At 45.3% G+C, this 20741-nt stretch overlaps 2 protein-coding genes across 9 annotated transcripts in view; one reads left to right on the top strand and one right to left on the bottom strand.

The window, feature by feature from the left end:
- The first annotated feature begins 74 nt into the window (after positions 1 to 74).
- Positions 75 to 20260, top strand: TELO2 (telomere maintenance 2). Of its 5 annotated transcripts, XM_018924714.3 has the most exons (21): positions 78 to 461; positions 892 to 1169; positions 1671 to 1739; positions 2707 to 2854; positions 3235 to 3337; positions 4072 to 4140; positions 5004 to 5145; positions 6434 to 6570; positions 7284 to 7372; positions 8631 to 8741; positions 9460 to 9545; positions 9793 to 9890; positions 10797 to 10913; positions 11871 to 11942; positions 12454 to 12624; positions 13288 to 13379; positions 14204 to 14303; positions 14817 to 14881; positions 15481 to 15596; positions 18538 to 18648; positions 19457 to 20260. In XM_018924714.3, the coding sequence occupies exons 1-20, from the start codon at positions 142 to 144 to the stop codon at positions 18639 to 18641; spliced, it is 2487 nt and encodes an 828-aa protein (XP_018780259.3). In that variant the 5' UTR covers positions 78 to 141; the 3' UTR covers positions 18642 to 18648; positions 19457 to 20260. The 5 variants fall into 5 exon arrangements, with proteins under 5 accessions (XP_018780258.3, XP_018780261.3, XP_018780257.3 ...); XM_018924716.3 differs by lacking the exons at positions 18538 to 18648; positions 19457 to 20260 and adding an exon at positions 16325 to 16521 and having other exon boundaries at positions 77 to 461; XM_009099639.4 differs by having other exon boundaries at positions 18538 to 20260.
- IFT140 (intraflagellar transport 140) overlaps positions 20125 to 20741 on the bottom strand; it is an 85691-nt gene continuing 85074 nt past the window's right edge. For all 4 annotated transcript variants that reach the window (XM_050979880.1, XM_030229573.2, XM_009099625.4 and 1 more), the window contains one exon: positions 20125 to 20470. In XM_050979880.1, coding sequence (XP_050835837.1) covers positions 20270 to 20470 — 201 coding nt within the window. In that variant the 3' untranslated portion in view covers positions 20125 to 20269. The remainder of the gene's footprint in view (positions 20471 to 20741) is intronic.

Below are 20741 nucleotides of genomic sequence, written 5' to 3'. Positions count from 1 at the left end.
GTGCTGCTTCGCTGCCTGACGGTGCGCGGGGCGGTCCTGCTTAGGGGGCGGTCCTCGTGCCCCTTCCGCGGACTGCCGCTGCTCATTGGCTGCCGCGCAGGGCGGGCGGAAGTTGGGCCGCTGCGCGCTCCTCTCAGCGGCATGGCGGCACTGCCGCCACTGGGGCCGGGACTCGCTCTCGATCCGGGGCTGGAGTCTGTCCTACGGGAGGCCCTGGCAGCTCTGGGCCGGGCTGGGGACGGGTTGGTGGTGTCGCTGGGAGCGGTACGCGCCGCTCTGGCTGCAGCGGGGGGCCCAGCCACCCTTGGGGAGCGGGAGCGGGCGCTCTTCGGCGCCTTCCTGCGCAGGCTGGTCTGGGCCCCTGGCGCGGCTCGGCCCGAGGGCCTGTGGCAGCGCTGCTTCCTGGAGGCCCCGCCCGGCCTTGTCCTCTGCGTCTTGCTGGAGGCCCTTGGCTCTGCGGGGTCAGTCCGGCTCCCCGGGAGAGGCGGGCGGGGATCCCCAGGGCTGGTCTCGGCGCGCAGTAGGGAGCTCTGGGGTGCCTTTCAGCTGGGCTGAAGTGCGCTGTGGGACGGAGATGTGTGTGAGCGCGGGCAGCCCTTCCCCCGCCCTGAGTGCCTTCAGACCCCACACCATGCTGTGCGTCCCGCAGACACAGAGCTTTATCAGTCGTGGTTGTTGAAAGTCCTGAATGTTTGGAGTCGAGGAAGATGCAGATTAAAAGATATTAAAATCGCTTTTCTTTTTTTTTTTCCTCTTTTTTTTTCTAACTTTTTAATCCAGTGTAGCAGAGCAGAGGGATTTCAGTAGTGATACCACAATAGAAAAACAGTAGAGGCAAATCTCATTTTTACCATTTAAAAGAGGCAGGAACTTACAGTTATTTTCTTCCAGCTCTGGCCTTGACCCGCGGGAGGTAGTTGGGATCCTGGAGCAGTTCCTGCAGCAGGGCCGGATGTCAGCATTACTGTGGGAGGTCTGTCAGCCGCAGGCACAGGCAGGCTGCTTGGAACTGCAGGGCGCCCTGCTCAACAAGATCGTCTGTTTGCCCGAGCATGTGAGCAATAAACTCCAGGGGAAAAGCCCACCAGTGTTCTTCCCACAGAACTACTTCCCTTTCCTGGGTGATGCAGTTCTCCAGGTGCTAGAGAAGATCTCTGACTCTCTGCGGGGTAAGGCTGAAAAAGGATGACTGTACTGAAAGGTTGTGTTTTTCTGAAGAAGTGTTTTGAGCATGTTTTGAGCATGTCTGCTGATTGAAATACAGATAATAACTGAGACGTTTTGGAATCCACTGAAAACCTTAATCTTCCAGGCAATTAAACAGCATCATCTGTTGCTAAAACTTTGTTCTGGTCACTTGGTGTATTCTGAAGGAATTATTTGGGAGATGTGAGTGATACTGAATCAACCAGTGGCATTGCTATTCATGCCATTCCGATGCCGTTAAAGTAGGACTGAGTTGCTTTAGCCTTCTGCCTGTCACTGTAACGAATACTGAATGCTGGTTTATGCCTGAAGGCAGGTAGTGGAGGGAGGAAGAGATGATGCTTGAAGAGAAAGTCAGTGTGTTTTCAGAATTCTGCACTTTTGGAAGTCTGCACCTCCTGCTGAAGGTTGGTTGGAGGATGCTGGTGCCATACTTCCTTAAGGTCATATCTGTTTTATCCCAGGTGGCTTGGACTGCTCCATCTCTTTTGTTTCTCATGTCTTGGGGAAGGTGTGTGTTCATGGATGGCAAAGTGAGTGTTTTACTATGCTCTTTTGGAGGGGGGGGGAAAGTGTTTTAGAGTATTATTAACATGGGAGGATGACTATTATGATCAGTGGGAGGAATGGGAGACCAGTAATTTGATTTGGAGCTGTTCCGAGCTGAGCTGCTCAAACTGCTCTCTGAGGCTGCTCAGCTGTGTCTCGTAGATCTGTCTTATGGGAGCAGCTGTTGGTCTGGCACTGCTAAGAACTTCAAAGCTACTGAATGCAGTAGTTAACAGGGCTGGGGAAGAAGAAGAACAAGTAAGATTTTCTGGCTGTTTACTGTGATGAAGAATTCTGACCAGTTCCTTAGGCTGCTTAGGATGGTTCTTACCAGTCAGTTCTCCATTTCTGTTTTGAGCATGGACAAAGAGGAGCAACAGAGCTGGGAAAGGATCTGAAGCATAGTCAGAGGAAGAGCAGCTGGGGGGGCTCAGCATGGAGGAAGGGAGTCTTAGGGGCAACCTTCTCACTCCACAACTCCCTGACAGGAGGGTGCTGCCAGGTGGGGGTCAGGCTCTGCTCCTAGGGAACAAGGGACAGGACAAGAAGAAATGGCCTCAGACTGTGCCAGGGAGGTTTAGATCAGATATTAAGGAAAAATTCTTTGTGGAAAGCATGGTCAGGCATTGGAACAGGCTGCCCAGTGTAGCGGTGGAGTCACTAAATCCATGGAGGGATTTAAAAGTCATGTGGATCTGGCATTTGGGGGCATGGTTTAGTGTTGGCCTTGGCAGTGCTGGGTTATAGTGGGACTCAATGGTCTTAGAGAGCTTTTCCAACCTAAATGATTGCATTATTCTAGTCGTATTTGTTCTGCAGGAAAAATTTAGAACTTCAAACTGTACATTGTATTTTTTTCATGTTGTGAAGATCTTTAAATTCTCAGGTTAGTCTCAAATGCAGTTGTACCAGTCCCTCCCCATGTGGGGTTTTTGCTGTTTTGTGCTTCAGAGGAAATTCTGGGAGTTTTGGTGCCCCGCCTGACAGACCTCACCAAGTCAGACTGCATCTGGCAGAGGATATGCTGGCAGTTGGTGGAATGTGTGCCAGACCGCTGGATGGAAGCAGTGGTCCTTGGTTTTGTGCAGAGAGCACCCGGGTAAGAGCTCTGCTTTTTCCCTGATCCACAGCAAAGGCAGGAATTTTCACAAATACTTGCAGAACTGGTCTCTGATAGGTGCTCTGTTTGTGTAGGTGGTTTTTTACACTGCCATTTCCTAAAAGACTCAAGGAATAAAGTAGTTGATTGTTGCCTCTTAGGGAGAACCTACACCATTTCTTGAGTGTCTTCACCTTGACATGTAATGGAAAAACAAGAAAAACAAGGGAAAGCATTCTTTGCCATTACTGGATCACTATCTGAGTTTAGAAGTTTTCTAAAGACTTTGTTGCAAATAGCTGCTCTCAGATTTTCCTATGATTAGGAGCAACATGGCAGTAATAACATGGATTCCTGATGTTTTATTGTTGTCTTGTTAGGGCAGATGTCTTGTCCAGATTGCTGGGTAACCTGGTTGTGAAGAACAAGAAGGCTCAATTTGTGGTGGCACAGAAGATGCTGCTCTTGCAATATGGCCACACGGTGAGGACTCTGTGGGGAGCAGCAGTGTAGTAGTACCAGGTTTTCCCTGGTACCAATGTAGATTTTAGCTGAGCTCTTACTCTGACTAAGGTTTAACTCTTTATTCTAAAATGAGTCCTCAGTCTCCCTACATTTGTGCAGCTGTAACAGAATGGGAGTGGTGAACAGTAGCTTTGAAATCATGGGATTCATGTGCTCTCTCAGAGCTAATGGTAGTTAGCGAAATTACTGTACTCTTCTGGAACCAAGTGATTATTTGCACAAAGTTTCAGAATTTTGGGGAGCTGAAGGCAATAAATTATTTTAGAATCTGAAAGAGGAGATTGAAACAGCCAGGATTGACCCTTGGGGATAAGAATTTTATTAAAGACATGAGACAAGGACTGTTGGGTTTTTTTCCTGTGTGCCTAAGTTTGTCATGAGATATTAGAAACTATACTGTGGCTTGTGATGCTGTTGTGAGAGATGTTCTTTAGACTTCATGAGTTCTATGTTTGCCTGGGACTATGCTGGTTTTGTTGGTAAAACACTGTACTGTATTTCTGTTATGGTTTTTCATGTATGTCATCAGCAACTGCTTATGTGTGCTTGCTTGTTTTTAAAAATTTGTTTACTTTCTGTCTCTGAATGTCCCTTAGAATGAAGTTTAATGTGTTAAATAAAAACAGACACTTTACATTGCTGTATGACAGTTTTATAACCAGTTGAAGCAGGAGTTGTGGTTCTCCTTGCAGACAGCAGTGCTGCAGAACCTCCTTGGCTACCTGGCCCTGGACAGCAGCCGGCGCCCCTTGTTGCTCAGAGTAAGGTTCAGTGAGTGGCTGATGAGGTGTCTGATGGGGAACATTCTGCTCTGTGTGTGTCTGGGGGAGCACAATTTTAGTTCTTCTCTCAGATTTTCTGGTTGCTGTTCATGAGAGTGAGGTCAGCCCAACTATATCACAAGTGAGCTGTGATAAATGAATCAAAGCTTTCTGCACTGCCGGCATTAATTTTTCATATTTAATTGGTAAATTGTCTTCCAAGTAGCAAAACTAGTGAGGCTTGGGTTCTGACAGATGTCCCATGTCCTCTGTCCTTCTCAGCTTCCTCAGTAACTCTGTTTATGTGTCTGGGCACATGGCAACAGGGGATCAAATTGGTGGACAGTTGTCTGTATACCAAATGGTTGATATTTCAGAATCTCTCTCATGCACATTTTATTCAGTGGAGATGGCAGATATTCTGCCTCTCCAAGTCAGCAGTTTGATGAAACTTTTATGAAATCTGTGTATCTGGAAATCCCTACCATTTTGTCAATTTTTTTTTCACTATTTACATGTTCTAAGATGATATGGAATGACTGACAGTTATCTAAAATTGGACTAAACTCAGATAAAACCTTATCATATTATACTGGTTTTTCATAATAATACTTTGCATTATATGCTTTGCGTATAATATTAAGGAGAAATAAACATCACTTTTAAATTAAAAACCCCATTATATTTAACAATATCTTAAATGAAAGTGCAGTACTTGGGTGGTCAAACACAGTACGTTTTGGGCTCTGAAATACAAAATTTGTATTTTTTTCCCCCTTAGTAGGGAGAGTAAAAATGTGCTTCAAAAATTACCTCTGTGTAGAACAGATCCATTTCAGGCCAACCTGAGTTCTCTGGTGTAGGTGCTGCAGGACCTGTTGGAGACCTGGAGCAGCAGCAGTGCTGTGAAACACTCCCCAGCTGAGCAGCAGCTGTACATTAGCAAGGCCATCCTCATCTGCCTCTCCAACCTGAAGGAGCCTGAAATTGCAAGCTGCAGACAAGGTGAGGCTATATGAGAAGCGAGGCTTAGATTTCTTTAGCAGAGTGTCTTACTACATGTAGAAAAATACCTTGGTTTGATCTGTGGATAAACAGAATTGTCCCATATTCACCTTTGCAAATGGGGTAACCTGCTGGAGTCCTCTTTAGCATTGATATGATAGAATTCCAAGTGCAAGGTTATGGAATTGAAGAAGGTCTATCTTTGCCTTAAGGTTCCTACGTGAGAAAAAACCCTTGGCGGTTTAAAGACGAAAAAGATTTTTAACAAGAATTGTTAAAACCTTTTAAACCTTGTGGATTAAAAACCCTGAAGTTTTGTCACAGGAAAACAAGGACTGACTTTGGGACCAATGAGAGGAATGGTGTGATTTGTAACTTACAAGCTTAACCTTGGGGCATGGGTGCAGCTCCAGACAGGCAGGGAAAGTAACTGGGGATAAAAAGCTGTTAGCTTGGTGTCTGGGCATTCCTCAGTGTGAAGTGAGCAGGTTAGTCACTGGCTCGCACAGTGCATAGCACACTGGGGTCCTGACCTAACATAACTGTTTCTGTTGAAATTTAAAAAAAAAAAGTCTGCAAAATGAATAGGATTACTTATGTATGTGTGTGACCTATGGGGGATGTGAAGGTTCACTTCAAGACTTGCTCATCTGTTTCATTCTAGAATTAATTGTTCTTTAAGTGAATAAGCGACTTGATATGTATTACCAGATCTGTAGTTTTATAGTCAGTTTTTTTGTCTGACAGCTGTTGGAGGGATAAGCTTTCTGAGATGAAGGAGGTCAGTCAAACAGCAGTAAGCCTGTCTGGTGAAGCTGGCAACTGGTATTCCCTGAGGGCTGAGAAATACTTGTGTTATCTGCCTGTTTGAGCTTATCTGAAGTTAGGCAAATATCTGTCTCTATGTGATTATTGTAGTGGTTAGAGCTTGTAATGTCCTCAAAACATAACATTTATTTAAGTGACTCTGAAACGCTCTGAAGCCAAACTACAGATTGGCTTACCATCCTTTTTTGTTTCAGTGAGAACCAAAATATTGCAAATTTAGAATATATTGTAATGTTTTGTTGACTTTGTACCCCCATGGAAGGGTGAGGGTTTGCTGTGTTGGTGCTGAAGGGCACCACTGACACTGCAGGGAAGGAAGTCACAGTTCAGGGACCCTTTCTATCCATTGTTGTGTGGTGAGTGGGTAAAGCTGCCCTCAGGCAAGCACTAAAGATTGTGGGTGTTTCTGCCACTATTTTAGAATTTCAAACATGCACTGTTTTCTGGTTGTTTGTTTCAGAGCTTCTGACAAGCATGATGGAGGGTGTGAAATGCCACTTGGAGAGCAGTCTGCCCCAACTACGGTGTCTGGGCATGGTGGTGGCAGAGAGCATCAGCTTGAGCATAAACACTGAGGGGCCTGTCCTGAAGTTTGAGGTGAAGGTTTCACTGAAACTTATGACTGGTGTACTAGAAAGTAAAAGCTTTAAACCAGATGATTCAGGGCATTATAGCACTTTTTTATTTGGAAATAAGGAGAGGCAGTCACACCTTCAAAAAGAGAGAATCTGTTTACAAAAAACCAATTGTATGTAATGGTCAGGTGGCTGAGAGTTACCTCAGGAGTGCAATCTACTGGCAGAGGTTAGGATAAACTTGGTAATTAAAGTTTATCTTATTGCATGAGGGAATCAGAATCTGATTCATGGGAGTTGAGAGGGAGCTTCAAACCTAAAGCAGTGGTGAGCATTCCATACCTGACATGGTGGAAATATCTGTTCTGAGCTGGGATTTTCAAGACTGACATGGAGATATTTGCTCTGCCCTTTCCAGTAGAATTTATGTGACTTGTCTGAATAAACCACATTAATTCTTTAAAAGCCTGACACATTGCTCCTGTCACATTGCCATTTATTAAATGTTTGAAATATGGAAATAACATTCAGACAAGGTGTCATCACGTACTACTCTTAAATATAAGGACAAAGATTACAGCTGCCTGCTGCTGTCAGTACAGGGATTGAAACAGGATTGGTGAGGGTTCATCTGCTCATGATTTAGTCCATGTGCACTACAAGGGTGAAATGTTGAATGCTGGGCATATTTGCAGTAAGTAATAGAGTGCAGCAACACTTATTCTGAATGTCTAGTATGAAGAGGATGCTGAAATAAGAGAATTGAAGTCCCTTCTGGTGCAGACTCCATCATTCTGTGTTGTCCCCAGCCTTCCAGATGATGAGTAAGTTGTTGCTACTATTCATGCTGTCTTTTTGCCCTTCTCCATGCCTTTTTCCCATTACACACAAGAACCATGTACAGCATACAAGATGTTTTATGTATTCTTAAACATCATAATGCACCACCTTCTTACAATGTGATTTAGTTACATTCATAATTCAGTTGGTAGTGTGTATTAAAATTGCCTGTTGATAGCTGCATGTGGTGAAACTGTGGTGTAGGGGTCTTGTGTGCCCTTTGGTACAATCAAATGGACATTTCTGTTTGCTTCTTGGAACCCTGGTATGTGTTTTGTATGCCCCCAGCCCATTCACCCATGACTAAAATCTACTGCGTCTATCACTCTAAAAACTGGCTGGTTAGTGCTCTTAACTTCCAGAGCATCTGCTGAGGCTCTTTGGAGCACTTTTTGATCAGCAGAGGAGTGAAGTACCTTATGTTATTAGCAGATGAAGCTGTCCAGCACTCCAGGGAAGTACAAAAGATTTACTGTTCCCATTTTAGGGGCATGATCAGCATAGTCAGCTGTTAGAGACTGGTTTTGAAAATCAGAGAGATGAAAGGACAATGCCAAAGTCCACAGAAATAGGTTGAGACAGAAAAAATATTTCTCAATTATTGTATTTATTCATCCTATGCAAGGCCTAGAAGTTGTTAATTTTTTTTTTTCCCATTTTGAAGAGTCATGGAATGGTTTGGCTTGGAAGAGACCTTAAAGTCCATTCCATTCCACACCCTGCCATGGGCAGGGACACCTTCCATTAAGAGCAGGTTGCTCCCAGCCCTGTCCAACCTGGCCTTGTATATTTCCAGGGATCAGGGGCAGCCACATCTTCTCTGGGCACCCTGTGCCAGGGCCTGCCCAACCTCATAGGGAGGAGTTTGTTCGTAATATCCAATCTAAACCTACTTTCAGTTCAGTTTCATTCACAGTTTCAAATCTGGTGCAAGCCAATGTGATCTGGTTATTGGAGTCTTTCCTTAGCAGTCCCAAGTATTGTGCAGGCGAACACAGCAAAATAGCCAATTTAATTTTTTTAATCCATTGCTCTTCTGTTAGAAGATTCTGCTTCTTTTCTCCCCTTACTCAATTCTCCTTCTCAGTACTCTGTTCTTTGTGTCAGCCAAGCTAGGTGTGAAACTGCAGCAGGAATAATTATCTACTGTTCTATTTAGGCAGCAAGGGTTGGTAGGGTGGGTAGTTTCTTCTTTGTAAGAACTGTTACTGTATCAATATTAAAATTTCCTGTTCCTCACAGCAGGGGTGAGAAAGCAGGTGCTGCAATGCCATTGGTACCAGAGAGTAATGAGAAATCCTGTACAGCAGCCCCGGTGATTGCAGATGAGGAGTCGGATGCTGAACTTGACAGGTACAGGGCAAGAAACAGGAAGGAAATGGAAAATAAGTGGCAGATGTGGAGGAAAAGGATCTGTCAGTACCTCATGCACTTCTTGGCAACTGTTGTGATTTCTGACCTTGTTCAACTGAATGGTTTGCAACAGAGCAGGGCTTTGTGTAGAAAATTGCATTAGTCAATAAATTAGGCAAGGCCTGTGTTGTGTGGAACCGCTGTATTTGTTCTGTTTGACTTAGATATATATTTCTTGGAAATTGTGGATGTATTTACCCGTTTTAATAGTGGATCTGCTTTATTCTGTCACTATATGAAGAAATATATCTATCTATATATATATATATATGTTTTATATCTCTCTCTATATATATGTTTATATATATATATATATATATATATATATAAATCTACAATGAAATATATAAATAAATAAATAAATGTGTATATATATATATATAAAATAGACTCTCAAGAGTCAGTTTCTAGTCTTTTGGTCATTTGTATCCTGTCCTTGGCCAGGATATCCAGTTCCAGATCTGTTCACAGAATTGTTCTTTCCCTAGAACTCCCAAGGATCCCTCTCAGGCCAGTCTTCAGCAGTGCTGCTGAGTGATAGAGGAGTGATGTGGTTACGACAGTGTATGCGCTGGCTCTTTCTCTTTGTTTGGCTATCTGGGTAAAGCAAGAACATCTGCACCCCATAAACTAATCCCTATCTTTAATTCTTTTACAGTGATGATGACCTCATCCCTTATGACATGTCTGAGGATAAAGAGCTAAAAATTAAGGCTCCTATGTATATCCGAGACTGTATTGAAGGTAGGAGATTTTGGGCTGAGTCTTTATCTCTTTCTTACTGAGCTTGGAAGAGTGAACTCTTGCATAGGTTTATTTTTTCTGATCTAATTTGAAGAAGCTATTGAATTTTTGAGTAATTTCAGTTTAGTTCCTAATGCTGGTCATGCTGAGTGTCTGTACCAAGACAAATGATTGGCAGAAGGAAGTTTGGGTATATACCCAAACACAGGCATTCTGTTAATAACTTTTGTTTGTCCTTTGATTTCAGTTCTGACTGGATCAAGATCTGAAGATGTGGACAAATGGGAAGCTACAGTCAAGGCACTTGAGAGCTTGGTTCGGAGGAATCCAGCAGCAACAAGAGAGGTAAAGTAATATGAACTAGGCTACAAGAGGGCTGTATTGCCTGAGGGCCTATTCCTTTGCTGTCATGAGGAGACTAAACATGCCAGTGGAGCAGAAGGCCTAGTTAATGTGTAACTGGGTTAAAGGTACACATTCACAAGCTTTCAGCTTGGAAGTAGAAGGAAATCATTGCCTTGAAGGTGAGGCACAGCGGAACAGAGAAGGAGGAGAAGTCCTGGCAGCACCCTGCCATCTCCAGTGCTCAAAGTGAAACATTCTACAAATACTGTTTGCTAGTGTGAGGAAGCTCCATGCTTTATGCTGGGCAGGGAAAACACTAAAAAATGAACTTACAGAGCAGCCATTTTGGATTTGAATTGAAATTGAATTTAATTGTTATTCCCCACCAAAAATGGAGGCAAAATCTAATGCACTTTCCCTATTTGCTTGTACAAGCATAATGTCTTGTGGAGGGAGTAATTGGATTGTACTGGTCAAGATAAAAAGCTCAGGGGAAAGGAACGTGGGCTAAGGTCACTGCGTGAAGAGTGCTCGCTGCTATCTGCTAGTGAACACTTGCAAGTGTTAGAGACACCAGCTGAGAAAGAGAAGGTCTGTGCTGCTGTACCCTTTAACACATCCATTACAGTGACTATTCATTCAATGTCATGATACTACTTCTCCAAAACAGTCCTAGTGAAATGTGGCCAGAGAATTGGCAGGTGGAGAATCTGCTCAGGGTTTTGGGAAATCAGTCTGGTGGCATTTGTCTTAATGTGTTTTCTCTCCCTCCTAAGGAATGGACATGTTAACTAAACAAAATACTTCCTTGTCTTTGTTTGACCATTAGAAGTGGTCCATAACTCCTATGAGTAAAAAACCCAAACACCATCAGGGTTTTGATTCTTTTTTTCATACTTTGAGCAGGTTAGCATGGAGCTGGCAAAAATATTATTGCATCTGGAGGAGAAGACCTGCATTGAAGGCTTTGTGGAGCTCCGTCAAAGAGCTCAAGTAGCTGTTTTAACCACAGACCCGATACCTGTGAGTTCCTCCTATTATTTTCCTTTTTCCAGATGAAGCACAGGCAAAAGTTGAAGCAGCTGAAGTCTCTTTCTCATTTGATAGAGGGAGTTGTCGGTGTGGTAGAACACGTAGTTCAGATCTAACAAGATTTATGCTTCTGAAGAATCTGCAAGGAATGTCTGAACCAGTGGGAAAAAGAACACCCTGTCAAACAGAGGAACTGTTTGGTGGCTGTTGGTTTGAGTGTATCTGACAAGGCAGATCAGATAAGAACTTTTTGTACTGAAGGGTTTCACATAAAGGGAAGCTGAGGCACAGAGGCCTTCTACAGAGAAAGACCTGACTGGTGACTGTAATCAGGGAATCAGAGACTGGTTTGGGTGGGAAAGGATCTTTAAAGCCCATCTCATTCCAACCCCCTGCCATGGACAGGGACACCTTCCACTATCCCAGGTGGCTCCAAGCCCTGTCCAACCTGGCCTTGGACACTTCCAGAGATCCAGGGGCAGCCACAGATTCTCTGGGCACCCTGTGCCAGGGCCTCAGCACCATCACAGGGAAGAATTCCTTCCCAATATCCAATCTAGATCTATTCTCTGCCAGTTTAAAATCTTTATCTTTTATGCTAGCCAGGCCCCAGTAAAAAGCCTCAGTCCATCTTTCCTATAATGTTCTTTAAGTACTGAAAGGCCACAGTGAGGTCTCCTAGCTGCTGTGGTGGTTGTTTGTGTACCTCTGCATAGGAGGGAGAGAAGAGTGATGCAGTCTCATCTGTCATTTAGATTTTTTGGGGAGAATCTAGAAGTGGAAGTGTCTGAATTTCCCATTTACACTGTGTGTTTCTTCCCATCTCTTGGAGACTTGCTGTTACCTAACAGGAAGCAGAATCTGTGAAATTAAATGCTTTTAGAGTTAATGGGAAGGCTGTTTCTAGTATGGGTCTGTGTTCATTCTACCCTGATTTTTTCTGTACAGGTTGCAAAGTACTTGACCTCCCAGTTCTACTCTCTGAACTACAGTCTCCGTCAGCGCATGGACATCCTTGATGTGAGTGCTCTCACTTCCCACTTTCCTTCTGTCTGTTCCACTTTGCTGAGGTGTAATGGGATTACCTTTTAGTCCTCATGGGAGAAGGCAGAGGCATGGGAATCTCTTAGATTACTATTTGTGTTTGGCATTCCCCTCTCATTCCTAACCCTGCTACACTCCATCACACAGAGATCTCTCCTCACAGAATGCAGAGCATGTGTTGGGCACTTGCCTGGGAGAAGCCACTGTTCACTTTCACATCATCAGTCTGTTTTATCTTCCCTTTCTGGAAGACCGTGATCTGTCTGTGTCTCCTTCCACGCTTGAGTCTGAAGTGGCTAACTGACCAAGTGCTTGGTCAGTACCTCAGAGCCAGGTGGCTGTTGGAGGTCAATTTCTGGCTGTTCTTCACTCTAAAACTGTTGTGCCTTTCTGCCTTGTTGTACCTGTCAGTTTGGATGCAGGTAACGCTTTTGTTGTTCCCTAGGAATTACCCATTTTTAATGGAACCTCTCTCTGTTTTATCTAGGTATTGGTTTTGGCAGCTCAGGAGCTGTCCTGTCCCAAATTCCATGGGAAGACCAAGCATTCTGGTGTCCAAAAGCCTTGTATCCAGCTCCTTCCGGGGAATGACAGCTCTAAGGGCTGGAGAAGAATTGTTGATGAGAGGATCAAAAGCAAGACTCGGAGATTTGATACGGTGAGGCCAGAGGCAAACTAATAGGAAATTAGGACACTTGGAAATAGGGACACTTGGAGGTACTGTAAGCTCTGTCTGGAAAGGGCAAAATACCTGTGAAAGTGAACCCAGTCCAAAGGAAAGTTTGGATTTCCTCTCTCCAGCAGGGAGAGGAAGATAAACCTGAAATTCCTTATCTGGTTTTGAGAGATAGTCGTTATTCTGTGCTTGTTCTGAGCTTGTGTGGCCACTGCAGGGAGCTGTGACTTCACCTTGCAATCCCAGGGCCTCCATCAGACTAGTAGCTGCCTCTGGACTACACTGTCCTCAGCCTTCCTATTTTCCAGGGAGATAAATTGATGCCAGTTTCCTAATTTCCAGAATTCCCCTGTGGTTCAGCCTGGAGAGTTTGTCTTCCAAAACTTCTTTATCCCTTGCATATTCTTGTTATATCTAACTGAGCAGTACTGAGGCATATTGTATTGAACTGTTTAGATGTGGAGTGGGAATTTAGATCTGAAGTGAGAAGTGAGAAATCCAGTCGGAAACCTGGTAGCCGTAGGTGTACAAGCAGTAGTTGAGGATGGGCTGGCTGCAAGAAATCTGTAGTCTTGACAGTGTCCAGTGAAGTGGAAGAGCTGGATGCTGTATCTTGTGCCTAGACTTCATTTTTCTCTTGGACAGGGTCAGTCTCGTGTGGAACTGGCTCCCTGCCCAAACAAGTTCAATTCTGTTGCTGGGTATTTCTTTTTCCCATTGATTCAGCACTTTGACAGGTGAGTGTGAACACCTTAGCATGTGGGATATGGACATAGCAACTGCCAGAGTGAACCTTTTAGCTTGTCCTGCTTGCCTCAAAGCAGCAGGCTACAGCCAAGGAACTGCGGAGGGGCCCAGTGACACCACACTGACACTTGGGTCCTTCACAAAGCTTGGGGAGAAGTGGGTTGTGGTCTCTTGGACTCATCCTTTGAAATCTTGTGGGGCAGGAGTATGTAGGACCCTGCAGAAGTGAAGATTCATCAGCAGGTACACAGACAAGTAATTCTGGCAGTACCACACCAGTTGTCTTGGCTGAGCCTCTACTTTGGGCTGGTTCACACAAACCACAGAGCTCAGGTTGCAGTCTTGAACCAAAGTTGGCTCCGTCTCTGGTTTGGCCTATCACCTGCACTGGTCTTTGAGGCCACAGTAGAGGACACAGGACATAGTTTATTGTCAGTCCCTTAAGTCTTTGTGAACCTAAGGAAGGCTGAGTAATCAGTTCCATGATAACCAAGATGATTGTAATACCAGTTGTAATGGTATGGCGGTGGGGGCAGCTTTTGCCTATAGGTCTTTACCGGTAAAGCCTGTTGGTAGAATGTGTGATACCTGCTGTACAAGTAGAGGATATTGCTCTGCATGATACTGGTCTGGGAGAAAAGATGAGAGCAAACAGCTCTGATCTCTGTTAACCTGGTAGTGCTTGTATAATGACTGTTGCTGTAGGGATTCAGGCTTTTGGGGACAATTCCCCCTGCATAACCCTCCTGACTGTTCCAAAGAGGCACTGATCATCCTTCCCACTGCTACATAACTCTGTGTCTTGTGCTTGCAGGCCTTTAACAACATTTGATCTTCTGGGAGAAGATCACCTAGTCCTTGGAAGACTGGTTCACACTTTAGCAGTCCTGATGTACTTGGCTGTCAACACTGTGGTAAGGAAGGGCAGAGGGAAGGGGTGACTTCCAGCCTGGGAACTTGAGGTGTCCTCTGGATTAGCCATGTGCTTCAGGGCCTGCTGCACTGAGACTGGCAGCAAGTTGAAGTTGAGTGGGCTAAGAAGTTGTGAAATGGGCTGGGAAGAAATAGTTGGAAAATAAACATGGGATTCAAGCCACCCCTGCACTGTCTTTTGCTTCTTGACAACTTCTTGGGGGGATTGGGCACATTATTTCACTTTACTGCCAAAGTTTCCACATCTGTAAAATAAATTCAGTTGTATCTGATCTTAAGAAAACTTTTGTTCAAGCATTTGGACAACACTCCCAGACTCATGATAGGATTGTTGGGGTGTCCTGTGCAGGGCAGGAGTTGGATTCCTGACGCTTGTGGGTTCCTTACAGCTCAGGACAGACATACTGTGATTCCATGAGCAGTATGTCTTGAGGCCGGCTCTACAGGGCAGTGTGGATGGTATTCAGTGCTGCTGTCACAATCCTCTTTTGCAGGCAGTGACAGCAATGGGAAAGGCACTGCTGGAATTTGTTTGGGCACTGCGTTTCCACACGGACTCGTGAGTTACTGTAGTTGTATGCTCTGATTTTTAATGATCAGCAGTGAGCCAGCCTCCAGTCATGGTTTGTCTTTGTGCAAGACAAGCATCTGGCTCAAAGTGTCAGTGACCTAATGCATTTACTTTGCGCTCTCCTCCAGCTGTGTGTTCTTATCACTGTGTTTAATGTCAGCCCAGCATATGAACTTCACTGCTGTCTTCTGGTGTGGCAGTACAGCCATTACCTATAGAAAGGTTGACAAATTTCCTGACTACCTGTCCATGTGATAATTTCCTCCCTGTGTTTACTCAGGGAGCTCAGAAAACTTTAGATTCAATTCCAGCATTCAGTCTTGGAAAGGAATTAAGACATGTAGCCAAAAGGCTGTAAACCTCCAATTTCTGTTTCGCTCTCACATGTGTCCGGGTCTCTGAATTGTGCTAGGCTCCTGTGCACAGCATGACAGGGGCTCTGTATGTGAGACCCACTGCAAGATTACACCCCTAAGCAGCAGGAATATGGCAAAAGTTGTCGTGCCATTTGAAACTGGAGAGCCCCTGAGGTGAGGAAATCAGTGCAGAGCATAAAGCTGCATTACCAGTTCAGTCCTTGTCCACAGGTATGTGCGCCAGGGCCTTTTGTCCTGTATCTCCTCCCTGCTCCTCAGTGTCCCTACGGAACGGATTCTGGAAGACATGACAGAAGAACTGTTGGAGACTCAGTCCTGGCTGGGAGGTAAGACCTGGTGGGATGCAGCAGCACTTTTCTGGTTAGTGGCATGGTCTTTGTGCAGCATCTCTTTAATTGTGATGGCAGCAGTGATGTCCTGGCATTGTGCATCAGAAATCTGCATGATCAGCAAGTAGAGCACCATGTGTGCTGTAAAGGGATGCAGCACTGGGGCACCTGAGGCATAAGCCAAGAACTGCATATGGCATTACAAACTGTGACTGTCTTCACAGGCCACCCAGAAAAATCCCCAAAGATAGTCTGTGCCTCCTTTCTCCATCTGAACAGCCAACCACCCACCTCATGAAGCTGCAGGAAGTGTTGTCACATTGCCTGGTTACGCCCAGGCAGTGACTTTGGCCAGCAGGAACACACAAAGCTTCTACAGGCTGTTTACATCTTGTGCTCCTGAGGGGGGTGTTGTTAGAGCTAAAAACAGGAGGAAGAGGAACATGACCTAGTATGTAGTTTCCTATTGTCGATGGAAAGAAAAAGCTACAAAAGACAGCAAATTATTTTAAATGCTGAACCCAGCACACCTTACATCAACACAAACTGTGTCTGTGGGTTCTGGCAGGCTGGAGCTGCACAGATCAGTGCTCAGGTGCTGCAGTGAGCTGGAGTGAAAAGAACAACTAATGCTGAAGCTTTCACTGTGTTGTGAGGGTGATTCTTGTGATTCCCTGGTCTGATTTCCTTCACCATTCTCACTTTCTGTGAGTCGCTTCCCACAGGGAGCAAGCAGGAAGCAACACTGATCCAGCTGGCCTCCGATCCTGGCAGGTTGGGGTGCTCTGTGCCCTTTGAACAGAAGAGAGCTGCCATGTGGTGCTGAAGACTTCACTTTTCCCATGACACTATGAGCTCTCAGGAATCTGCTTGTCTCTGCATTTAACACTGGTGTTACCAAGTAAAGCCTTTCAGGAATGTATTTCCAGCATGAGGGTTTGCATAATCTGTTTGCAGTGAGTTATTTTGGGGAGGAGGAGGATGACCAAGATAGAAGCATCTTCTTGTACTTGTAAGTAGTGTAATAGCCCTGCCTTTTCATCTAATGCTTTAGCATGAAAGCTGCTTGGTTATTCCTGGTGGGAATGAGAGCAGGTAAGATAACTGTTGTGGGTATACCAGAGAAAGGAAAACTGCTGTAGGAGTCTTTCAGAAGCCTTAAAGAATTTAGCTTCACATATGGTCAGGTGCAATTTAAAGGGCTTCTAGAGCTGCTTCCTAAAACACACCAGCTTCTTGGGCTGTGCCTTTGCTATTTATTGTAAGGCTGTTGGGGAAACAGTTCACAGGGAGGTACTGGTTCCTCCCTGCTGCTCCAACAGGTCAAGTCTGGCACTAGAAACCTTCTTCTGTGACTGAATCACAGGTCTGAGCTCATGGACTTGGCTGTTGCTTCATGACTCTTCCAGACAAGATTTGCAAGAGGAGTCATGTATTAGCTGTGCTGTAGCTGGAAATGACAAGCTGCGTGGGAGCCTTGACTACTATGCCTTTTAGCCACTTCGGGTTTTAGCTTAAAGCATCTGTGTTTCTCCCATGTGTTTCTCCCATGGCCAAAGCACAGTGATGAACAGTGGGATAGGAAATGTTACACATTAAGTGCTTAGTAGAAATCCACAGACTTTCAGTTTATTGTTGCATCTGGACCTCTGCAAACTGCTGTGGTGTGTCCTATGACTGACTGTTGGCCCTTCAACCTGTTGGCTACAGCCCTGGCACTGTCTGCACTGGATGCTTTGGGACATATCAGCTACAGAGAGAGACAAGAATCCACTTTGGACTTCTCCATCATTATCCTTAGCTGCCATGCTGGACTTGCTGTTGAACAGCCTGATCCTTCCTGGGGGAGAGAGGGAATACCTAAATGCTTCCAGGACATGCCTGAGGAAAGGGCATTCCCTGAGGACCCCTTTGGTTCCTCAGCAGCTGCCTTTGAGGGAGTTCCCCACCCCTTGCAAGTACTCTGCAGCTATGTCATGGGTAAGTGAGGTTTATGTTAGGACCAACAGGACACTCTGGTGCCTTGTGCCTCCCATGCAGTCGCAGCATGCTCATGGAACAGAAACAGCACCAACAGCACTCTGAGCTTTTGAGCTTGTTCCAATCTGCCTTGTAACCTTCCTTTTTGTCTTCTGCAGAGGGAGTATGGAAGCACCAGGCTGCAGCTCTCCCTAGATTATAAATAGCTGTGCTCCAGTGACATGAGTCATGTGTTTGGGCTGACAGTGCCGGGCTCCCAGCACTACTCTTGCGTACAGGATATCCTCACACAGGCTCCCTGCTCTTCCAGGCTCCCCTGTTCAGACATCCTGCATGCATCCTGGTTGTTACTTTGCAGGCCCGTGAAGGGCCCCTGGAATAACAGCTGCTGGGAACTGCCTCATGCTGCCCTTATGTGCTGTGGGAAGTGTGGAATGCATTGATCAGAAAATTGGTCTCTCAGAGTGGAGAATATGCTGAACCTTGGGGCCTGTCTCCTTCTTTCCCTGTTGGCATCATGACCCCAAATTCAGGAGCACTGACCATTTTAGATTGCAAGAATGGCAGAGTGGAGACTTCAGACTTTGGAGAAAGTGGATTTCTAGCTGCAGACTTCATTCATGCTTGTAGCTCAGCTGTACAAAGCATTTGCGTAGCTCAAGGTGACAAGTACAAATTCTGGCATGGAGATTATCCCTACAATGTTTCAGACCACCTGACTGTTTGTTTCTCCCTCAAAACTGGAGCGCTACCCCATGTGGCAGTCAGAGCTTGGCTGAACTCTTGCTGCTTTACATGATCAAGTTTGTGCATCTCTGCCTTCTGGCCTGATGCATTTCCTGCAAGTCTCCAGCCCAGCCATAGGTGCAAATGCTGTTTAGTTCACTGATTTGTCAGTAGAATAGTGAGAAGCGTTAAGGGCACTTTTTCCAATTAACAGTGGCTACTTCTTTTGCAGATGTGATGGAGAAAGACCCTGATGGGGACTGCAGAAGGCTGGCCCTGCAAAACTTGCTGCTAATGGAGAACCTGAAAAAGAAACTTGAAGCTGTTCCTTCCTAGCTGAAGGATAACAGAAATGACCTTTACCTTGTGCTCTTGCCAGCTGGATGTGTTTGGGCACTGCTGGGGCCTCCTCAGCAGTCACCTGGCTGGAGGAGAGGAAGAAGGGGGAAGGGTGCTGAGCTGTAAGCCAGCAAGCCTGACTTGACATCTGGACTTTGTAGTGTAGGCCAATTGAGTGAGCTCTGGGTATCCGGTACAGCGTGTACAGATGCAGGAAGGTAGGCGAGCGCTGCCATCCTCCCGCACCCCTAGCTCCCACCCCAGCTATTTATAACCTTGGCAGGTCTGAGCACTCAGCTAAAAATACAGGGAAGATCTCACAGAACCTTCTTGTCAAAAAAAACAGGAGGGCTGGGGAGGGCCACTTGCCACTGTGACCTGCCCCTTACGAAGGCTCACATGTCCCTGAGCAGCTGGAGTTTGGGGGGGTGAGCTGTTGGTCTCCTGCTGGAAGGGGTGGAAGGAATGGCCCTGCTGACAGGATGCAAGCACTGGATAACTGCACTGAAGTGCTGAAAATGTGCCAGACTTTAACAGCCTGACCTAGAGCTGGGCTGTGGTAACGAAGGAATAAGTCAGGGAATTCTTTTTATATAATCTTAGTACAGAAGTAAGTTTCTACTAAAGAATAAATAATGTTGAGATTTTGACCTTAAAATCTCCCCAAACCTTCTTCCCTGAAAGCAATTTAGAAACTTTATGTTCCCCCCAAGTTTTGAAGCAAGTCACAAAACATGAAAAAGAAAAATCATTTTAAGTGTAAGGGCTAGTTGGTAAGAAATGTGAGTGACCTGGTAACTACTCCTTGGCAGGGCTCGGTGACAGGCAGAGAGGTGAGCAGAACCTTGGTTCTTATGTTGACCTTCACTTCTCTCAGTCCTGCTTGTGCCAGGGAAGAAACTGACCTCCAGAAATCTGACTAGTACAGAGTGGCTTGATGTAACTGCAAGAGAATGAGCTTCAAAGCAAGAAAGAAGCTTCACTCACTCCGTGACCCAACTTGAGCAGAGATTGGACTAGGGGGCATCCAGGATCCCTTCCAACCCAGGCATTCTGTGACTCTGAGGTTTACCTCAGATGTCTGTAAGGAGTTGCTCTAGTCCACATGACACTGATGTATTTAAACAGAGAAGCTTTTATTGGGGAAACTCTGCCTTCAGCCTGCAGGAGTGGGTAGTTTGACTTTTAACCAAGCTCTTACCCAAATGGCATGGGGATTGTTTTCAGAAGGTTTCACTTCTAAGGAATCACAGATCTGCATCTTAGCAGATCACGGTTGTACTGGAAAGGCAACTCACAGTTTCCACCTCAGTTATTCAGCTCTTCTATACTGAGAAAAAGTGAAGTTAGAATTTGCAGTTCTTACTGGGATTTTCTGCCTCAAATTTATTAAAATACTAAAACCAGCTTTTTAACAGAATGTACATGTGAATTGCTGTATGCTGTGCTTGAGAGAACATATTAACTCTAATACTGTTGCTTGTACAGTCAAGCAGGAAAAATAAATTTCTTGGTAATAACCAAAATTCTGTGGCAACAGTATGTGACTTATCTAGGCCCCCTAATGAGGGTGGAATAAATGAGCTGATAATAAAGTCTGCTTTGCATTTGGTAAATGATCATTGTCATGGGTCTTCCACTTCATCAGCGACTTCTTCCTCCTCCCTGTTGTCCATGCTGCCATGGCCAGAGTGTGCTGGGGCCTGGGCACCACTCATGGGAACGCCAGCTCCTCGGCACACAGCCTCCATGGTCTGTGGGGACACATAGTAGCTCAGATTCGAGGCTGGAATTCTTTTCTCCATCTCTTCCAGGTAGTGATAAGCCTAAAGGAATGCAGAGATCACTGTCAGAGGGAGCACTGCTACAGGGGCCCCAGTAAACCATTTCTTGCACTTTGCACATTAAAAGTGAAGTTCATCAGCACAGCTGGGGGAACTTGCACTTGGCACCCTCATGTTTCATCAGAATACTGGGCCTGTTCAGGGGGTGTGTGGCACATCTGCCCTCAAGGAGCAATTCACTATTTCTTCAAATAACTGCCATTTTACAGTTTTCTTCTCTGGCCACAAACACAGTGTGGTGGCATTGCTGAGG

The sequence above is a fragment of the Serinus canaria genome, chromosome 14, assembly GCF_022539315.1.
Source record: "Serinus canaria isolate serCan28SL12 chromosome 14, serCan2020, whole genome shotgun sequence".
Classification (NCBI taxonomy): domain Eukaryota; kingdom Metazoa; phylum Chordata; class Aves; order Passeriformes; family Fringillidae; genus Serinus; species Serinus canaria.
This window is presented reverse-complemented; position numbering and strand designations above follow the sequence as displayed.